General features: G+C 37.9%; 1 protein-coding gene across 42 annotated transcripts in view; it reads right to left on the bottom strand.

Moving 5' to 3' along the window:
• RIMS1 (regulating synaptic membrane exocytosis 1) overlaps window positions 1–22631 on the bottom strand; it is a 515627-nt gene that overhangs the window by 177717 nt on the left and 315279 nt on the right. For 38 of the 42 annotated variants that reach the window (XM_065587958.1, XM_065587963.1, XM_065587957.1 and 35 more), the window contains exons 7-14: window positions 21655–21754; window positions 17727–17850; window positions 10749–10795; window positions 9392–9504; window positions 6638–6768; window positions 5649–5820; window positions 5361–5517; window positions 4209–4280 (exon numbers count right to left, since the gene is read on the bottom strand). In XM_065587958.1, coding sequence (XP_065444030.1) covers window positions 4209–4280; window positions 5361–5517; window positions 5649–5820; window positions 6638–6768; window positions 9392–9504; window positions 10749–10795; window positions 17727–17850; window positions 21655–21754 — 916 coding nt within the window. Of the gene's footprint in view, window positions 1–4208; window positions 4281–5360; window positions 5518–5648; window positions 5821–6637; window positions 6769–9391; window positions 9505–10748; window positions 10796–17726; window positions 17851–21654; window positions 21755–22631 lie in introns of those variants that run through there. The other 4 variants (XM_065587989.1, XM_065587996.1, XM_065587995.1 and 1 more) reach the window with 2 other exon arrangements.

Below are 22631 nucleotides of genomic sequence, written 5' to 3'. Positions count from 1 at the left end.
TCTGCAAACATGCAGGTAATGGTTGGTCTTTCCAGGAAAGCACATCTAAATGATTACAAGATTTTCAAGTAGTCATTTAGCCTTTGTAAATCCTGAAATGTCATGCAGCCAGGATTAATTACTAGCATTACCTTTAAATGTAATGTGTGTATATGTATAGAGGCAGAGAAACTGAGAGGAGTTTGGGTGCATACTGGGATATCCCTGGGGAGGGGGGGGGGCTTCAACAAGTCACCTGAATTGGGGGATATTACCTAAAATCTAATGCTTTAAGTATTACTGCTCACTGGAGGTCACTTCTTCAAGTGACATGGTAATTGTTCTACACTGTGAACCCCAACCCCATTCAGTGTTTGTTTTATGAAATCGAAGCAATTTAGGTTATTTTCATCTAAACTACTTGCCCACCATGAATGGGAGAAGCAGCTGGTAAGGAACAGAAAAGCATCCCTGAGGTAAAGAGATGTCCCTCGAGCCAGTTTCAGCTGAGTTCTAAGTAAACCGGACCAGAGTCACCCTTATTGCAACGAACATAAAAGTATTGACATTACATTAAACATAATAATTGGATACCACAGATACTGTATAAGTAATTTTCCTGTGAATAATATGAGTGAACAGCAAATGGTTTGCTAAGTAAAAATTTTTAAAAATTGTTTAGAATTAAAAATCATTATCAGAATGTTTGTCCAATTTTAAAAATTGTTTTATCAACATTTCCAAACAAAAATACTTGAGCAGCAGCTTCTTGTTCATTTAACTATCAAGAGTAGTATTCAGCATATACTTTTTGTTCTTCTTCAATATTTACGTTATGGAAGTACCAAAATCTCCCCAAAGGACTGTGGATACCCTGCTATGCAATATACAAACCAAAGGTTCACAGAGTTTGCAATTTCATGCAACAATTGAGCACATGGCATACCTGATTGAATGCTTAGATTTTGGAGAAATCATTAGCTATGGCAAGGAACAATCTGAACTCCTGCTTTAGCAACAGAGTGGAAAGAGAAATTCCTTTTGAACAACTGTGTTATATTTTTTAAAAGTCAACACAGGTTCTGTATTCACATGATTCTGAGATGTTTAATTCTACAAAAATGTGTAACGTACAAAGGTGGCAGCTCCCTTAAAACAACACTTTCCCCTATTCTGTAGTACTTTGGCATTGTTACTTCAACACCAAGAAACAATTAACAATGGTAAGAATAACTTTAGCATAGAGCTTCATAATTACCATAACAACAACATAGTTGGTAATGTAACCACTGAGGTAGCAAGGGGACAAAGAGGGCTTGGAAGGAAAAAAATAAATTCAATTTTCTTACACATTATAGGCTAGATTATGCCACCCTTACTCATGGTGAGGAGCACCTTAATCCCAGTCGAGTCCTACTGTAGTCAATAGCACTACTAAGGAAGCAAGATACTGCTTACTCAGTGTGAGTAAGGCTGGCAGTATCCGGTCTTAAAAAATTTGGCAATGGGATTTCCAGGAAGAGATGTTGAACAAGCAAGTGTACAGTCTAATCTGAATGAAGTGAAGTAGTTTGGGGTTTAGCGATAGTGTGAAATCCTGGCCTCATTAAAGATAATGAGAGTTTTCCCTCTGGATTCAGTGAAAGTTATCAACATAGAGGCAGGAGCTGATGTGTGACTAGATGAGCTTGCTCAATGAAAGGGCAGAATCCTGAAAGACTTAAGGCAGAAAAGAAGGAGAAACTCCCAAGAGATAGAAAAATGAGACTGGAGAGATAGGAAGAGACCACGAAAGCAAGAATTTCTTCAGGGAGAGAGTGATCCATTATGTTAATGGCAGTCATTTAATGTCAGTTATCTATCTAGAAACTTTTAATGAACCTTATGGCCATCTGATATTGTATCTCTGCTAAATATATATTTGATTCCACACACATGATATACTGTTTCAAAGCCTGGAATAAATCATTTGTAAATCTCTTTTTTTAAAAAGAACAAGTTAGGATAAAGCAACAAAATATGGGACCTTAATTGTTTTTCCTCACTTGTAGATTGCCTGATAGCAAGTTTCAAATGTTAACTTTGGATGCCATTAGAATTGCACCAAATCAGAGAATCAAATATTAAAAGATGGAAAGAGAAAAAAGAAAAGTGTAGCAAAAAGACTCACATCAGGACCATACCTTACACACACACATCCTTTAGCTTTTGTTTAATTATCTTGTTATCACTTCCCAGATGTCTCCAACCCAACAGCCATCTGATACTGCATGTGTGAAAGTTATGTTCAAAAATAATTTGGGGATTTAGCTTCTCAGGCAATCTGAGATTGATGCATAACAATGACGATGTTTTCCACCCGCAGCAGCAGAGTTGAGTCTCACTTGCTGTTTAATTCTAACTTGTGTGTCTTAATATAAGTTTAGCATTGCACCTTCCTTTATCAGACCATTTTTTTTTCATTTATAAAATTTGCCCTTTCTTAAGAGCTCTGGCTGCATACATAAATGTAGTAAAGCATGTAACTTCACATATATATCTACACAGAGATTTCTTCCAGACAGAAACTAGAAGGAAACCAACTCTACAGTCTCTCTCACCCATATCTGACAAATGTCAAAGGAATTAAACATGTTATACACATTAAGTTTTGAAGGCCAGTTAACTTGGTCTCTGTCAGATCAGCTAGTAAAATGGGTTTGCATGAGCTGGTAGAACTAGTTTGGAAATGAGTTTCTTCCAACCAGCCTACTCACATTAATTTAGCAACCGTTAGAATCAACCCAACTGTCATGGATGCCAGAGACTTCAAAAGCAGAGAGATGGTCTCTGAGACAGCAAAGGCCCAAGTTACATATGGCTCATGAATTCTTCAAAGTACAATGGGACACTTAGGCACCGAACTCCTAATGACTTTCAGTAGGACTTAGGCATCTAAGTGCTATTTGAGCCTTTGAAAATCTATTTCAATGAGTGCTGTTGTCATATACATTTTGAAAGACTGCTTTGTGGGATGGAAGATAGGTCATTGCAGATGGGGAATTGTTTCCCAGAATGAACTGGTAAGTGAAAAGCCCCATACAGTTAAAATAGTGCAGCCTTAGAGATGAGTAAGGGATTACACATGCCAATATCTGTACCCCCATCTGCAAAAGGAAAAAAAGTAATGTGAAAAAATGATGGAAATCATTTTATTTAAAATATTTTTCTATTTTATTTGATGAAAGAATGAAGAAAATCACTCCATTACACATAATACTAGTGCTACGGATATTGGGACAAATTCTCTTCTTGATTACTCAGGCACAACCCTATTAAAGTACTATTGCTTTGCACTGATGTAAATGAGAGCAGAGTTTAGCCCATTCAGCAATGCAGTGATATTTCACACAAATGGCAAAAATGCAATGAATAACTGCTGTTTGTAGGTTATTTTAATCATAGATTAATAGGGAGAACTTTTCAAATACTACCACATTTTTAGTATGTTCAGTAACTTTCACAAGTAACTTTTACATAGAAAACCTGATTTAGCTTGGGTGGGTAAACAGCAACTCTTTACTAGTCTGTCATGAATGGGAGTTTTAATCTTGTGATTTGTGGCAACTGCCAATGAAATATACTTAAGGTATGGTATCTAAAATATGCCCCAATGTTTTAGTTTATTGAATATACAAAGGGTGCTACCCTAAAGTGGGATCAAGATATTCTCTCTCTATATTTATACATTTATGCACATTTACGGTAATGATAATTCATGAATACTTATGAAAAGTATAAAAGATATAGCCATGCCACATGCATTTTAATTTGCAACCATGCATTTTAAATATATTCCATGGAGGATTGCATTATATCTGGGTTTCAAGCAAGAAGCAAAATAAAAAAAATGCAATGGATATTGAAATTTTAATTAGTATTTTAACTGAATTCTTAGAATTAAAATTGTAGTTTCACTTATGCTTAGAGCATTGTGAAGTAACAAACAAACAGCTTTGAATCATCTAATGCAAAATCCAAACAGTCACATCTAAACAAAAATATTAATGAGTAAATAAAAGTACATTTTAATTTAATTTAGAAGGAAAGACACCACAGAGTAACTAGTCATACTGTTTTCTCCATAATACAATCTCCAAAACCAGCATCCTGCAGGAGTCTGGAAAATTAGAGGGGGAGGAGGGAAGGAACAGCAAAAAGAAGCAGGACCATGCTCTTCACCCACGCACCTGGAGGAACTACTCCAATACCATCATCAACATCATAATCTGAGATGTCACTATCACTGATTCGCTGAGATCCTGCACAACAGTAAGGCAAATAAATACCTGTATATCTGGTTGTATTGGAAAATGTAAAAATATGTTTAAATAAAAACTCTAGTTATTCCTGTGATTCAAACATAGGGTGATTTTATATTTAAACAATATGAAATGAGAATTAAACTAAATTTAGATGGCATAGTCTGGTATCTATATGCTTATTTTTTTAATGCACCAGTTTCAACAGTATCTAGTTGGTACAGCTCCTACGAGTGCATCAGTTAATTACGAAGTTATGCACTGATTGGAATTTATTAGTTTCCTTACTCTTACTCTTCTTAATAGACTGGTAAAAGATCAGAAAAAATAACTGAGAAAATATCTTTAGAATTTGTTCTGTATTTCTTTCATATTTTTAAAATATAATCTAATTTCAGTAGAGTTGACGAGCTGCAGCTATTTCCATATAGCAGTTATTCCAACCCATACTATGTAAGCCTTGGGATGCTATGGCTCTGAGAAATGCCACTTTTTAAAAACCATTGTTTTCACATTTAAAGTCTCAACAAAGTCTGATCAGAGAAAGACAGGTTTTGACTATTGTACTATTTTGTGATTTTCATCTTCCCAAACACACACATACAAACACTTTCTGTGTAGCAAAAGTAAGTTTTATATCTGGACAAGAAGTGTGTTACAGGTTGAAATGATCAATATACTAAAAGCTGTTCCCAAACTTTAGAGTCCTTGAAGCTTTTTTTTTTTTTAAGACCCAACATTTAGTAATAATAAATACATCCCAATTTCCTTGTTAAAATCATTTATTATGCTCAGTTCAGTGTTTAACAAAGACAGCTATGCAAAAACTAACATTTCAAACTATAGGTAATTTCAACAAATTTTGCCAACCTGGAAGTTGCAAACCACAGTGGAGTTGATTAGGAACTGTAATAGTTTTTCCATTTCCAATTGTATTTTCGGTTATGTTTTGGAAAGAATATCTTTATTTTTGAATATGGCTGCCAAAACTTCATTTAAACATTATTACAGCATAACTGATTGTCATAAATCATTCCCAAATTAAAACTGAAAAAGGACAGCGATAACATTTGGACCTACTTTGTAATTTTTTGCTAGTGCTTTCTCCACCATGGACATGTCTCCGTGGCATGAAAGGTGATGGCTGAGGCAGAGGTAGTGAGGATTCATCATGTGTCTGCAGCTTATACCAATGTGGTTCATCATCTAAAAGTGCTGTCTCCAGCTCTATAAGGATCTGGGGGAAAATGTATCAAACTTAATCTTAGTTTAAAACTGCATAGCATTATTTTTTAAAATACAGAAATATTTTATATTTTAAGCATATAAGAAAGTCTAACTATTTTGTAATGCCATTGTATATATCACCTCTCCAAGAAATTCACTCTCTTCTTCTTGTACTCTTGGCTGGTCCCATACGGTTATTTCTAACATTCGTTCTCTAAAATCTCTACGATGTACATGTGAATAGAGAAAAGTTTGGTTCCATTTTGGTTCTAGGCTTTTCTTTACTGTTTTGGTCCTCCTTTTACTTTTATCACTGAAACATAAACAGTCTTGTAAATTATAATGCAAAAACAGGTCACATACTGCCATCTAGTAACCAAGACTATAATTGTTTTCATCCTTTCTGATTTAAACATCATGATTACTAGGCTTGGCAGCATTCAGTTTGTATTTTTTTATAATTATGATGGATATCATCAATGTTTATTTTAAAGCATTTTTCTGTATCTATTTACATTTTCACAGTTGTACAAAATTATGAATTTTAAGCATTTTTCCATTTTTAATTATTTAAATGTTCACAATTGTGGGAAATTATAGGAGGGATTAGACAATGGGGAATACAATAACTATTTAATGATAGGTGATGAGATTCAAAAAAGTTAAAGTTGTATAATTATTAAAACACAATTTGTCAACATCACATGTCAAAATACACAAGGTAAATATCCTTACATCAAACTCTAATAAGTCCTCAAGCAACATTTTTCTTACTTTGCCTATCTGTACATTTCTATTATTATTGATGGGAATATTTTTTCATCGGTTTGTAAGTGTACGGTGAAATGGATGTTTACTTATATTTTACTGATAACAAACCTAATGATCTCTTATGTCTAAAAGGGATCAGTATCTGCTGTGCAGTATTCCAGGTTCAGCCATATTTCCACGTAGCAGATTACTTACAATTTGATATTATGTGATTATAGATGCATGCTAGTTTTATACTTTTTAATGTTCATCTAAACTACAATAAATGATTAAAGGAAAATATGAAAGAAACATGCATTTAAAGTATAATTAACATATTTAAAAAGTTCAGTTGATACATTTTTCACTTGGAATATTACCTTCTATCTGGAAGAAAATACATTTTTACATAAGGATTCCTGGGACGCCCATCTCCTCTAGGTGGCAGATCTGTTGCTTGTAGAACATTTACTATTAACTGATGCCCCACTTTGTCATACCACAGTTTCACCTACAAGATCCAAGTTACCAGAAATTATTCATGAAAATGAAAGTAAAAGTATACAAAATAATTTTTGCTGCCTATCATTAGCCAAAACATAAAATGTTTTTCAGAAGGGCTGACCACTTTTCATACAGTTTTCTACAAGATTTTTTTTCTTCTGTTTTATGTGAGATTTTAGTTTGGACGTTTTGGGTTTCTTCTGGCAGAAATCACACCATCTCAACCACATGAACTAAACAAATGGCTCTCAGCCAATTTGGAAGAACCCATGACAGTTACTTCTCCAAGCCTTTTTTTGAATATGCAAAGGCTTTGCACATAGATATTGGATCATGAAATCTCTGGCAATATCACTCTTCAAAAAAATCTGACTATTAAATAAAAGTTCCATAGATCTTCATTACATTCTTCAAGTATAACTAACATATTTAGGTTTCTAACTCACTGAAGCAAAACCTTACAGCACTGAGGGGGGAGTGGGGACACTAGCTATTGTTACCTTTGCTGTCTCAGCTCTGTTTTGCTAAGAGAGAAGTCTTACAGCAGGATGGATGAATATACAGAGAGGCTTACAATATTGCTTCTTTGGGGCCTGACCCTGCAGTCAAACATATATGCCACTGATTTCACTGGATACATGATCAGGTCCTTAGAAAGCAACATCATATATTTTTGATTACAGCCTGCTGCAGATGGAAACTGTGGGCTAGCTATATCGTCTAGCCTGTAGACTATGTACTGTACATAGTCATGCAGTACGCTGGGTTGCATAGGAGTGAGTTTACTTCAGTAGTGCTAGGTGGGAAGCCTGTACTGTAGTGATACTTGAAGTAGAGGTGGAATGCATTTAACCTGACTTGTTTAGCAGATACTTTTATGAAAACTATTAAATGTGATCAAGCTATTTCTTAAAATAATTGTACCATAAGGACATATTTGAGTCTGTTCTCTGCTTAGCATCTGGCAGAATTACTAAGTGACTCCAATACCTTTAAAGAGACTGGAAGCATGTACAAATCAGTCTATGACAGTATTCATTACATCTTTTAAATGCACAACTTCTATTATAATCACAGAAAATTACATGAAGTAATGTTCATATAAACAAAAAGGTGTCATTGAACAGTGTGATGTTGTGCAGTCTATATGGTTTTATAAAAATATGATAATAAGTGAATATAATGTAACTGGAATATGCTTCATGCAAAAGGTCTCTTGTAAGGTATCTTTACAAAGCTTATAATCCACTGAGTGTGATCATCCTATTTGTATGAATGTACCACTCTTTTGTATATAAAACTAGAAATATGAAATATAACTCTGAGGGCCTACTGTAGTTATGCAAAGTGTGGGCCATCAACGGTGGTTTGGAATCTTGATGACTCCCATTGTGTTTACCTGTGAATCTTCCTGTATATGTGTGTGCTGGCAAGTGGGTAATGAAGTCTTGCAGTGACATGTGATCATGTCACCTGAACTGGAATCCATCTTTAACCTGGTGCTTTTCCAGTGGGGGGTGGGGGGTGGAAACCCAGAGGGACAAAGGGTTCCTGCCTTATGCAAAAGATATATAAAGGGGTGGAAGAGAACAGAGGGGGGAGGAGCCATCATGAAGAATCCCCTAGCTACCACCTGAGCTGGAACAAGAGCTGTACCAGGGGAAAGAATTGTGCCCAGGCCTGGAAAGTGTCCAGTCTGAGAAAAAACTTACTGAAGCATCTCTGAGGGTGAGATTATCTGTATTCAGTTTGATTAGACATAGATTTGCGCATTTTATTTTATGACTTACTTTGTTCTGTCTAATATAATATATGGAGATATACCTATCTCATAGAACTGGAAGGGACCCCAAAAGGTCATTGAGTCCAGCCCCCTGCCTTCACTAGCAGGACCAAGTACTGATTTTGTCCCAGATCCTTAAGTAGCCCCCTCAAGGATTGAACTCACAATCCTGGGTTTAGTAGGCCAATGCTCAAACCACTGAGCTATTCCTCCCCCTACTACTTGGAACCACTTAAATCCTACTTTCTGTATTTAATAAAATCACTTTTTTCCTTATTAATTAACTCAGAGTATGTATTAATAATTGGGGGAGCAAACAACTTTGCATATCTCTCTATCAGTGTTATAGACAGCGAACAATTTATGAGTTGGAAACAGATTTATTTGGGTTTAGACCCCATTGGGAGTTGGGCATCTGAGTGCTAAAGACAAGCACACTTCTGTGAGCTGTTTTCATGTAAACCTGCAGCTTTGGGGCAAGTAATTCAGACCCTGGGTCTGTGTTGGAGCAGACAGGAGTGTCTGGCTCAGCAAGACAGGGTGCTGGAGTCCTGAGCTAGAAGGGAAAATAGGAGCAAGGGTAGTCTTGGTACATTAGGTGGAAGATCCCAAGGGGGTTTCTGTGATCCAACCCGTCACAAACAGAATAGACCTTTCAAGAATATAACTCTTCAAATGTCCTACACAGAAGTGAAACAGAACGAGTGGCAGAAAACGGATTATTTGCTTTATAATAGATTACCCATGTTATGTAATATAACCAGATATTTCTCAATAGTCACAAAAACAAACAAAATATACTGTAACAGATAAATGGTATTTCCTCTGGGTACTCATATACACTTACAGAAAGCTGCCCTGGTAGGACTTGTGGTGCATCTTTTAGAGCTCCAGGACTAGTTGGAGAAATAACAGAAATAGAAGGCCTTTCCATCTTCTGAGATTCAAAAGAACTTGAACCTAAATGAATGAGAGAAAAAAAATCTCAGACCTAGAACTGATTTGAAGCCAATTTTATTAGATCTGTGCATTACTTTAGTTTTCTAATTATTCAGGGCTTGTTTATATGCAGAGTTTCACCAGTTTATTTGAAAGTATGATTTTAAACTTATTTTAGTTAAACTGGTGCAAAAAGCTGTGTGGACACTCCTATTTCAGTTTAAATCAGGCAAATTTTTGTTTAGCTCAAGTAAATTAGGAACAGGTTTAAGCTAAACAAAAATAAGAGTATCCATATGGGTTTGCACCAGTTTAACTAAGCAAGTGCAAGCTTATGTGTAGACAAGGTCTCACTTCTACCTACATTTTGGAATCTCTTATGGGAGATAATCTATCAGGTGCCCCTCACTTCCAGTGGAAGCAGCTTTCTTCCAGCTGTGCCTTATTAAAGACTTCTACTCTCCTGCAAAAACTTATTCACTGGCTGCAGCAGAGAAGTACCCATAAGTAGGGTTCTCAAGCCCCCTCCTTGGCATTTCCACAGGTCTTCTGCTAAGATTAACATCATCAGCTCCCTGGCGCTTCACTATTCCACACCACCAGGCTCAGCATAAATGCCAGGGCAATACAAAGAGAGCTCTCCCAGCGCTGTAAAAAAACCACCCCTGTGAGGGGAGTGGCTACTAGTGCTGGGAGCGTGGCTACTAGCGCTGATGTACTGTCTACACTGCCACTTTACAGCGCTGAAACTTGCATCACTCAGGCGGGTGTTTTTTCACATCCCTGAGCGAGAAAGTTTCAGTGCTGTAAAGTGGCAGTGTGGACAAGGCCTAAGACACTCACAAAGGAGCAAATTCTGGATCAGATAGGGAGAGGTGTGGTCTAGGGATCTGAACAGGGGAAGGTTAATCAGGGATGGGAAATTATGACTCCCTCTGAAGCCTCTGGCAACTTCCTTACTTAACTCCTCTGCCTCATCTTTCTCATAGGTAAAATGAGGATAATAATAGTTACCTTTCTTATAGTGCTGATCTAGAAAGATTAGACAGTCTGGGAGCATGAAAATTGTTGTATCCACATGGTGTTAACACCACCTGGCCCTTTCATTGTTACTATGGAAGAAAGCATTAAAATCCAGCCCAGATTTGAACTATAAATTTAATATTGATTCTAGTTTTACACAATGATACAGGAAACTGACTGGGTTTTTAATGTAAAAATATTTTTGCAATATGTGTGCAGATAAAAACAAAGCATATACTTACTAGACTCTAGTGGAGGATGGGAACTCTCAGGAATCCTTGGAATGTCACTAAAAGAGAAATATACAAAAAAAAAAAAAGAAACAACTGAACTGCTGCTCCACAGTCCTAGACACACACAATTAACTACAAAATTTCTGGCACACCTTTTTCAGACATCTGTTAGTTTTTGTTTTAATGTGTTTGTCAATATGTGGTAAGGAAGGGGAATTATTTCAGGACAGCTTGCCACTGTTAACTAATGTGCATGAAAGCTTTAATCCCAAAGAAGACTTTTTTCAAACGATGAATAAAAACAAACCATGGTCACTATAATGCTAATATTGTAGTTGGAGGTTCCACAATATTTTTACAACCAAAACAGCAAAAGTGTTTTGGAAATGAGAAGTACTATGGCTACTGAAGCTCACTTCTTTTCTCGTCAAATCAAAACAACATAGATTGTAAAACTCACTAGTAATTTTTATACACACGTCTCAAGGAGTTCGCTGAATGAAACCGATGAAAATGTCTTATGACAATAAAGAGAAAAAGCAGATAACATGGGCAATGTTAAACAAAGAAAAGGATAATAATGTATTACTTCAGAGACTATAAATATTAGCATGCAACATATTGCAACTGAATATACACAGACATACAGCACATATACAGACCCACACAGAAAAACAGAGTGGATCAAATTTGGATCTCAGTTACATGAATGTAAATCCAGAGCAACCCCACCGACATCAGTGTTACAATGACTGTCAGAGTCTGGCTGTTATTAATATTTGGCCCTGTAGTACTATTTCCAACAATTTCCAAAATATATTCCAGGATTAAGAAAGGAAATAATTTTTTTCAATGAGTCACTTAAAAAAAAAAGATTAACCACCCATAATATAATCCAAACTACAAACTGCAATACAATTTACAGCTAAAATTTACAAAAAGTGAAGTCTAAATTTAAGGCACTATCTCCTTATTTAGAGTCTTCAGGTGAAGTGCTGAAGCGGATGAGAGTTGCCAGATATGCAGCACTTTTGAAAATCAGGTAACTTGCTCTGGAATTTTTGTAGGAGCTTAAAGGAGTTGATAAACAAGTCTCACTGAATTTCAATAGGCGTTGGCCATCTAACTCCCTTAGGTTCCTTTGAAAATTCTAGCCCGAGTACCTAATAATTGATTCAGGAGCCTAACTTTAGGGTCTTATTTTTTAAAATCTTGGTCTATATGACAGACAAAAAACAAGCCCAAACTCCAAAGCTATCAGTGAGTATCTCAGTTCAGCTTAAATCTTATGTTATAGTGTATGGAAATGTTTTCCTGTGGCTTGGCTTTGCAGTTCAAGAACGATGTGGTCACCTCAAAACTGACGGAAATAAAGTCATGGAAACAGCATTTTCCATTCTTTAATGTATTCCTGTTTTGCTAAACTACACACACATACACGTCATTGAGGTGTTGTTAGACATTCTATAGTCAAGGCTGAGTCGATGTCTTCCATTTAAAAAAGTATTTAATTTTTTTTATTTAACCTGGAACTTAGCATATTTAACTACAAAACCTGCAGCATTTACTCAACAGATCCAAAGTGATTTTTATACAGGTAATATATTAACTTAATGTTTCTTTCCCATTCCAAACATTTAAAAATATTCCCAATTGAAATGTAGCTTTGTTTGTATTACAATAACACCTAGACACTTAAATAAGGACCCCATTGTACTAGGCTGAAAACATGGTCCGGTATGAAAACATGGTCCTTGCCCTGTATCTAAAATGACAAGTTATATTGGAGAGGGTAAGGAGCAAGTTATATTATCAAATATACACATTTCCCTTTTTTTCCTTTACAGTCAAGTGATAACCATCACAAATTGGCTGATCTCTAATAGGCTTCTGAGCAAAGGTGAGACTCAAGGGAAGATTTAAAGGAGGGAAAAGTGCAATGTACAAATATGTTTGTGTCGGATATTACAAAAATGGGCGGTGAAGGCTGGAATCACCTGGAGCAGTAGAGGCAGGAGGAATTGGCAGGAGACACAAGCACTTACAAGTATTTTAGATAGATAGATAGATAGACTTCACTGATTCTTACAGCTTGATTCTTATTTACATTAAAGCCACTTTGCACTGTCAGAGTAGTTCAATGTCAGAGTGGTTGCACTATCTAAGTATAAAATGAGAATGAGAATCAGGCCCTTACGATTTACAAGAAGAAAATTGAATAAGACAGTGAAGGCGAGGGGAAGACACAAGCCAAGGATTAAAGAGCAGGGAGGAAGACTTAAAGGGGCTTATAGCAGATAACAGAGAACTGGTCTCTGGAGCCAGGCTATGGAAACCGGGGAGTGGGAGAATTAATCATACCTTCTTTGTTTAAAACTTTACATTCCAGGCAGAAAAAGTTTTAACTTTAAGCCCCCTTTGGGTCCACCCCCCCCCAAATAAACTTGGGCTGCTCTGGGGGCTGGGACATCCCTTGCATAATTTAGACAGTCTTCAGGGCTGCTGTGTCCCTGCTCCTGACATGCTGTTCCTGCTCCCAGCCTCATCCTGGCACCCTGCTCATGTCTGTGACATGCCCCTTACACCAGAGCTTGTAAGCAAGTCACAGAAAAGAGGCTAATGGCTGTACTCTGCAGTTCTTCTCCCATAGCTGGAACTAGAATGTTTAGAGTCCTTTTACACCACTCTGGCCCTTGTACTTGGTGAAAGAGGGCAAGAGTAGGGGTCAAGATTTCACCCCAGGAATCTAGGCGATGCATTTAAAGAGTACAAACTCTGCAAGGTTTAGCTGAGACTGAATGGGCAACAGTTCTCTGGCTAATAACACAAATGTGGCATGGCATCCTGTGTTTTTTTATAGCTTAAAGGCCATTTCTGCAGAGAAGTATGATTGACTGTTGTCACTGGACAACGTGGCCAGTGACAGACACCAGGTTATGCTGCTCTTACTGCAGGGATTTGAGAAACCAGCTCAGAAATCATCTTTACTTGGAATCCCTTCAAAACTCTGTACTGACACGACATGACATTTATTAATGACTAGCAGGAACGGCGCCAGGGTTTTTGGCGCCCTAGGCGGGGGTCCTTCCGCGCTCCTGGTTGGCGGCGGAAATTCTGCGGCGGGGGGGTCTTTCCACGCTCCAGGTCTTTGGGGCACTTCGGCGGCGGGTCCCGGAGCGAGTGAAGGACCCGCCGCAGAATTGCCGACGATGACCTGGAGCGCGGAAGGACCCCCCGCCGCCGAACTGCCGCCAAGGGCGGCAAAATGCCACCCCACCTCCCCCCAAAAAACCTGGCGCCCTACGCGACCGCCTACATTGCCTAAATGGAAGCACCGGCCCTGATAACTAGCATGCACTATAATATAGTCTGTGAATCAGATTGTGTGACTCTTAGCCATGGAAGACACCACTTATTTATAGAAGCGTAAATGATGTGCACATGAAAATGGATAATAATTTTACCTCTACTGGTCTTCAAGAAATAATAATATATGGTGTGCCATTAAGGATAAAATTACAATTTCAATGTCAACCCATATTTCATACGGTATATCTTTATTAATTATTATTATTATTACTTGTCCAGTGGCACCAGTCAGGATTGGGAATTTTTTTTTTGCTAGTTGCTTTACAAACATATAGAAAGACAGGATCCCTGTCCTGAAGACTTTACTATATAAGAAAGTAGATTAAATTGTGTATTAAACAAAGGAAGATCTCTATTAATAGCTGAAAAATAAGATTCACTTTCATGAGTTTGGAGTCACCACGTAATTCAGGTGGCAAAGCAAAAAAGAAGCTACAATCCAAAAGCAAACAACAATAATAATGTTCTTCCAATACTACAGTTTATTTCAAATATAACATTTCAGAATTAAGGAAAATAATTATTTTAAAGGTGCACTGTTTTTTTGTTAGCCTTTATCAAAATTTCTTCTGTTGTAGATTGTGTGTGATTGACCATTTAAAAAATGACAGACAGGTCAATCTCACTCTGTGTGAAATCAAAGGAAATTTATCTTTTGACTGCAATAATTGCATGATCAAGTCTTTAATGAAGCCTTTCATTTCAAGTTATATGCTCCAGTCCATTTGTGACATTTATTTGTTATTTCCAGTTATTAGTGCCAGTAGGAAACAGCTGTAAGTAGTGAAATGATTGATTGATTGAATGAATGAATGATTACAGCAGAGGGACATTTCTAGGTAGTGTGTCAAATCCTACTCTGATTTAATAATATAGTAATACTGAAGCCTCTCATATGAATACTCATATGATTATAGTGAGCAGGATTTGGTCTATAATATTTTTCCCTCTTACTGCAAGAAAATATCCATTGATCAAACCATATGTTGAAGCAAATAATCACATTTGGGTTTTTCTATTCACAAGTGCAATAAAAACTGTCAAATTCATCACTATAAGATCTAAAGAGGTACATTCCTGACATCAGTAAAAAAAATTTGCAGTGCACTTAGTATGATACATTCTAATTACTCAGCAATTGCATTTTATGTACAATTCTTCTTCAAGAAAGCTTTACAGAACATTTTCATGCTTTTGAAAGTTATTATAATTATCTCATTTATTCATCTACTCTACCGGTCAGTTATCTAACAAATTATTTACCATATGTAATGAAGTATTTAAAAATATGTCAGTGTTACTATCTCTAAAGCTGCACTATCTGCAAGTGCCAGTTTAACAATATTCTATTACTTGGCATCTTCTTTCTGTATTTCTGCCTCAATTGTTCAAGTCATTTAATTATTTTGCACATTCTCCTCCACCCAAAAACACACTGAGGTCCAATCTAGGCCCAATGAAATACATACCGGTTTTGCTACACAGTTAAGTGTGGGAAAGTTTGGACCTAAGACTATAAAAATCTCAATAAAGTTTGTTTGGTTTTGGTATTCTTACGATTTAGAGTCTGATTCTACAGTCTTCACCTGGGAAAATCTCCTTATTAAAGTACATGGGTGAGTTTGCCTGAATAAGGAATGCAGCTTTAGGTTTTTATATGTGCCGCAGTTATTATCGTAATGCTGATTTCAGTTTCTGAATAACAAATTCACAGTCACGCTTTCACTTTCCATTTAAAAGGCCACTCTCAAGATGGCAGTCCAAAAATTGTATCTTCTCTGACCTACTTTTTCTTGAAGTACCAATGTAGAGTAATTTTGTGTATGTATAGTGGGCTTCATTAAAAAAAAACCAACCCTTCAACATCTACCAAATGTAGCCATTCCACAGCATCACAGGTACATTAACACCTGGTAAATACTAAACAATCATTCTATGTTAACTAAACCAGCGGTTTATTGTCAAGCACAGGGAGGAGAACCTTCTAGTAAGAATAAGTGTTTCAAGCTTCTGAATCTAAAGATCATTATTGGATCTGAGACACATTTCAGATTAATTATGACATGGATGAAAATCAGAAATTTCAGATTGGGAAAAGAATGCACAATTTTGGAGAAAAAAGCAGCTGGGCCTCTAACTAGAAGATTACTGCTCCAGCATTAGTGTTGAGTTCCATACAGGACACATATCACTGACATTTGGGCAAGTGAAATTCAGATAGGAAACTAAAGAAACATTTTCAAATTTTACTAAATCATCCCAAAGAGATGGGATGATTTCTTAACAAGGAGATATGGACAAACATGGCGAAGGATGGCCAGAAGCTTGGAAGACGTGTTGTGATCGGCTCAGTCTTAACTGATGAAGGACCGACAGTCTACACAGTCTACTAAATTTTATCTGAAACTGAACTCTGACTGTTTGCTCACCTCTTGTTATTCCTGAGTAAAAAAATAGAGACAAACCTAAATCCCACCTGAGTGTGTATGTGGGGAGTCATCAAGATTGTACCTGGGTGGCTAGCCAGAGACACCGCCCAGGGTGCCATAGCCATAGTGTTATTTTTCATTGCACGTTCGAGCAGAGCTAGTGTGTGCATGTCTACCTGAGCTGGGAACTCCACCTCCAAGCCGCAGTGTAGACGTACCAAGTTTGATCACAGCTCTAGGACCAAACCCTATTAATCTTACTTAAGCAAATAGTTTCACTGATTCCTTGTGGGAATCTAGACAAACAGAATTTGGCCCCCAAATTATCATTATTTTGCAACTTCAAACTTGGATTTATATTAAATTCAGAATAATTTAATGTAAATTGTTATTATGAGAATGATTTTATAAACTAATGAACACCGATATTAAACAAACACCTTTTAATGACAGTATAATTTATAATTATAGTAAAAAAAAATCCTGGAAATAACTTAGACAATAGAACTTTTAACTATAAATGGCACTCCTTGAATTCCTCATGAACTGATTTATTTCAAGTCATATGATGTTTAATGTTTACTTATGCCTGCTTCCAAGTCAGCTGTGTTCAAATAACTGATGTTACTGTGAATGAATCAAGTTTGAGAGCCTAATAAAGCAGGTCTTACTCAGGCTCAGCTCCCACCCATTTTAATGGGAATCCCACCTGCGTACATCCAGCAGAATCAGGACCCAAGTTTCTCCTTTCAACATCATGGAAAATCCTAAAGGGACAAGACCCCTTACAGATCAAGCGCCACCCAGATTGATCTCTGGCAAGGTCCTTAAGGTGGTCTATTCAGTTTATGTTCATTACTGGCAATATTTCCCCTTTGCCCTGTGACAAATATGCTCTTTACTACTTTGTCTAGAAAATTTCTCCGTAATAGTGATATTACTGCAGCTATAGAACAAAACTAAGTTTGTAACTGGCAGTGAAGAAAATGGAGTATAGATATTGTAAGTAAACGTTTCAAAAGGTAAATTGTCCTCCAACATTATAAGATAACTTTCAAACTGACTAGCATGTTAACATGTCATAGTATTTTACAGCACTACAAATATATGTAGATATGTATCCGTTTTTAAAAATCCTGCTAATACATGTAATTTACTAAACTTAAGAAGCAAGTTTTTTTAGCCTTACCCAATAGGCCTTGAAACAATAATTTCAACTTGAGGTTCTGATTTTGATTCTAAAATAATGTTGTAAACTTCTTCATTTGTAGCTCCAGGCAGGGGTTTACCATTCCATTCTAGAACTTCATCCCCTTGAATTTAAAAAGAAAGATATTTTAAATCTTATTTTCCATATTTCTTTTCACAAAAACAGCAAAACATATTTAAAGTCAATGTATCTCTAAGCTACATTCCCTAAGATCAAAAATACTATTGTGGAGATATATTAGAAAGAGTTTTTAAGACACTCTCAATACTTGTTTCCAAAACACTGCTATCACCTGCAAACAGTACTGTGTTTTCAATATTTCTTAAATAATATGGCAACCAGTATTGTACCATGAAATGAAAGCAGTGTGCTACCTTTTGAGAGTCACTTTATTAACGAGAGCTGGTACCCTGTGTATAATAAAGATAGGTTGATCTCCAAAAGTGAAATTTCTGATTACCTAAGAGTTAAAAACTTACAAATCATGAGATTTTTCATTGACAGTTATATAATATGTATTTAATATGACTTTGGTACCCAAAGGGTAGTCTTCATAGCCTGTACCAAATGAAAAAAAAGATTAAAAAGTGATGGATGAGTTAGTGTCTCCTGGAAAGATAAAAGAAACAAGCTGATGTGAAATTGTTGGATGAGAGTTACTCTCTCTTTTAAGGTGTTCAGAGCTAGAATCCAAACATATACTTACAATGTATCTTAGGGTACGTCTTCACTACCTGCCGTATCGGCGGGTAGCAATCGATTTATCCGGGATCGATATATCGTGTCTAGTTAAGACGCGATATATCGATCCCCGAACGTGCTCACCGTCGACTCCGGAACTCCACCAGAGTGAGCGGCGGTAGTGCAGTTGATGGGGGAGCCGCGGCCATTGATCCCACGCCATCTGGACCCCAGGTAATTCGATCCAAGATACTTGGACTTCAGCTACGCTATTCGCATAGCTGAAGTTGCGTATCTTGGATCGATCCCCCCCCCAGTGTAGACCAGCCCTTTATATTTGTCAGTGTTACATCAAGAGGGAAACCTTACAAAATGTTTTCTAAAATAAGGTCAAATTAATTCTTGGGAAAACAATTAAATAAGTTCCCAGTTACTACCAGGGCCAATCAAAGGGAGTAATCAAAAGCACTGCAACGCACACTGCATTTTGTTTTATTACTATTTTATTTAGTGATGACGACTTGGTATTTCTCAGGTTCAGTCCTGTACCAGTGACTCAGGTATGGTGTTGGGCTTTAACAGTGTTGCTGGAGTTTCTTTGGATAAGATCTAAAGCAAGGCCTGAAAAACTGAGTTTGTTAAAAATCTAAAGGAATTCTTCATAAGATTAAAGTCCATCCTAGTCAAACTTTTTATAATTACATTATAATTACATTCTGCCTTCCACAATTCTATGTTCTGTTCAACAATTGCTATTCTTTCACCTCCGAAGAATCTGTAATTCAGGAGTAGACATAAAGATCCCTGTACAGAGTTTGTATATGGTTGTAAAGCACTTTGGGATCCTTTAGGATGTGAGATGTTATAGTACATTAATGTAGGAGTATTATCATTCAGTGTTGCTGAAGTTAGTTTTCCTCCTTGAAGTGGCGGGAAATAAACAGGGTTATTTAGCTAAAACTAACTAGCAGCCTATTTAGTACAGCCAACCTTAATTTTGGCATTTCCTAACTTTTGAATGTTTGACTTTACAACCTTAATAATGTTGTTTTAATATAGATTTTGTATGCATAATTTCCTAAATTTTTTTTTTTAAAAAAAGCAAACTGGAAAAAAATTATCATGTGGCATCATATTGACATTTGTATGTTTAGTAGCATGGTTGGACCCTTTAGATCAGTGGTTCTCAACTGATTACATATAGTGGGCCGCATATGCAGCCCACAATGTATTACCTGGGCCACAGGGGCTGGGTGGCAGGGCAGCGGCAGCCCTGACCCTCGCTATGTGGGGCAGACAGCTGCCCACTCTGGACACCGGGGCCAGAAGGCTACTCTGAACACTGGTCCCCGACATGCAGCTGCCCTGACCCCAGACCCAGTGGGGCCAGGTGGCTGCCCTGGACCCCCGTCACGCGGCTGCCCAGCAGCCCCGACCCCCTCTACATAGGGTGGGCCGGCTGCCTCAGACCTGGAGCTTGTGGGGCCTGGGAGCAGCCCTGACCCCCAATAGGCAGGGTGGGCCGGCAGCCCCGCAGCTTGTGGGGCTGTACAGCTGCACCAGATCCCAGAGCTCACAGGGCAGGCCAGGAACCCCGGATTCCAAACCCTGTGGGGCTCGCTGGCAGCCCTGACCCCTCTGTGCCAGGCGGCACAGCAGCTGGGTGCGGGGCAGGCTGGCTGCCCCAGACTCCGACCCCGCAGGGCTGGCTGGGAGCCCCGGACCCCCAACCCTGTGGGGCCACTGGCAACCCCTGACCCCGTGGCAGACTGGCAGATCCCACCCCAAACTCCCACCACACAGGGCATGCCGGCAGCTCTGACCCCACTGCACCGGGCAGCGGGACAGCCCAGCCGGACCCCTCGGTGCTGGGCAGTGGGGCAGCTTGGATACCCCTGCGCTGGGCAGCTGGGAATCCAGGATCTCAGGCACGGACTTTCAGCTCTGTGCTAATTGGGCCACATGTGGCCCGCGGGCTGAGAACCGCTGCATTAGATCCACTGCACAGACCTCTGTCCATTAAGCTAATGGAGTAACTGATAACAGTAATAGGTTGTCGTCCTCAATGTGGACCAGGACTAATGAGAGATGTGACACACTGTCATTGGTTTTCACAGATATTTGCTGACAAAAAAGGAGTAGTGAGATTCAAGAATTTTTGGCTTTGGAGGGCATAGACTTTCCTGCCAATTCCCACCAAGCTTGACTCCTTCTGCCCTGTCCCCTTCCAACCTGTCCCTCTCCCAATCTCATTTTCCTCACCTAGTCAGTCCCTGTCTTATGCTTCTCATCCCAGTCCCTTTACCTAGCAAGTCCTAGTCTCACTCTTCCTGACTCTCCGCTTATAGTCACAGTCTCCTTGACAGTTCCCAACTGCCTGCAGATACTTCTCACCAGGTTCCTTACCCAGCCAGTCCTCTGTTCACCCCTCCTGGCACCTCATTCAATCTGTCTCACGCCCAACTAGGCCTCTAATCCCCTCCCATCTGTCCCCACTATCTCCCAGGCTCTCTCCTCATCCAATTTCAGTGTCTGCCTATTCCCTTCCAGCTGCTTGTCCCAGTCTCTTTGCCTAGACACTCCCAGTTCTTCCCCAGCATTCTGGCTCCTTATCAGTTCTTTCTCCTCTCTCCCTCATACCATCATCTCAGTCTCTTTACCCAGTCAGTCCAGCTCCCAGTCTCAAGTATTGCCTTTGCTCCCAGTCCCAGTTTCATTGCCAGCCAGTCCCAGTCACCACTTTCCCCCTTAATTTCCAATCCCAGTTTCCTTCTTACCTTTTGCCAGCTGCCAATCTCAGAATTAAAGCTAGGTGCAGTTCATTTTCAAGGCATTGCACTTTTTACTGTTTTTGTTCAATTGTTTTTGTTCGGAGTATTACTTACAAACAATTTTCATGATAAAATGATTTTGAGAAAATCTTTTCACTTTTTTCCTAAAACCATTCACTCTTTATTTTATTAATATTACTGGCAAAACTCAATGTTGATCCTTCAGCAGCTAACAATTACTGTATAGAATTTGCACATATATCTAAGCAAAATGTAATTATGTAGTGATACAGTAGTCATGTTATTAAAACTGCCCACATTAAAATGAAAAACATTTTTCATTATTTACAATATTTTATACGAAAATTATCCACATAACACATAACATTAACAATTTCATTTTAGAAAGTCACAACAACAACATAAATATGGCAGAGAATAGTTGATTTTATTACCTGCTCTTAGATGTCCCACCACATCAGCTAGACTACCCTTCTTTACTTTGGTAATGAAGGCACCAAGTCGTCCTAAATCTGTCATTTTTCCTCCAACAACCTGGATAATCATAAATTTATGAGTTTTCAAACCACAAACTGGGCAACATATTAAGGAATATAATGTAAATAGTTTAGCTTGTATGGTTTATTTAATCACATTAACATTATATTTAAAACTAGGGCCTCAGTCATTCATAATTAACTGTGTTGTTATTATCAATGGTATTTGTATATGGACTTCACGCTAAGATGAGTGTCGTATAAAAAAGCCAGAATTGTGCCACATAGAGAGTGAAGAGAGCTTGAAAATCCCTTACTTGCCTTTGTAAAACACTAGTTTAATTAGTCTAATTCAGAGTGTATAGCATAGCATAGCATTTCAAATATCAGAAATGATCAGTTGTGGGGTTTTTGAGACAATAATCAAGAAAACATGTTTTGTTCAAATCTATGGTTAACTGTTTGGGATGTGCAGAAACAGCAGATTGTAAGCATGGAAATTCCTTACACAGCAGTCAGTACAAAAATGCTAAAAAACCAATAATGTAAAAGTTGAAACTCTCAACTAAAAATGTATTGTGTGCAGTATTAGGGAATACATGAGAACAGCATATCTAAATACAACACATGGAACAATATCATTACCAGCTAACATCAGACACTAACATCTTCATCAGAATACAGTAAAGATTCAGTGAAAGAGTAAGGCAGGCAGAGGCACCAGACTTCTCCCATCCTTTGTCTAACAGAGATGAGTGTGTCCTCCAAATAAGGATGCACAGGACATTGATGGGGAAAGTGACAAGAGTCTCTTTAAAGGGACTCAGGCAAGGAAGAGTGCTAAAACCTCTTTCCTCTCAGCATACAGAAATTACTGATTGTCTTATTAATGACACTCCAGTTAATAAATAATATTAATACAAAAATCAAAGACA

The sequence above is a fragment of the Chrysemys picta genome, chromosome 3 (assembly GCF_011386835.1).
Source record: "Chrysemys picta bellii isolate R12L10 chromosome 3, ASM1138683v2, whole genome shotgun sequence".
Classification (NCBI taxonomy): domain Eukaryota; kingdom Metazoa; phylum Chordata; order Testudines; family Emydidae; genus Chrysemys; species Chrysemys picta.
Note: the sequence above shows the minus strand (reverse complement) of the source record. Positions and strands in the feature narration are given on the sequence as shown.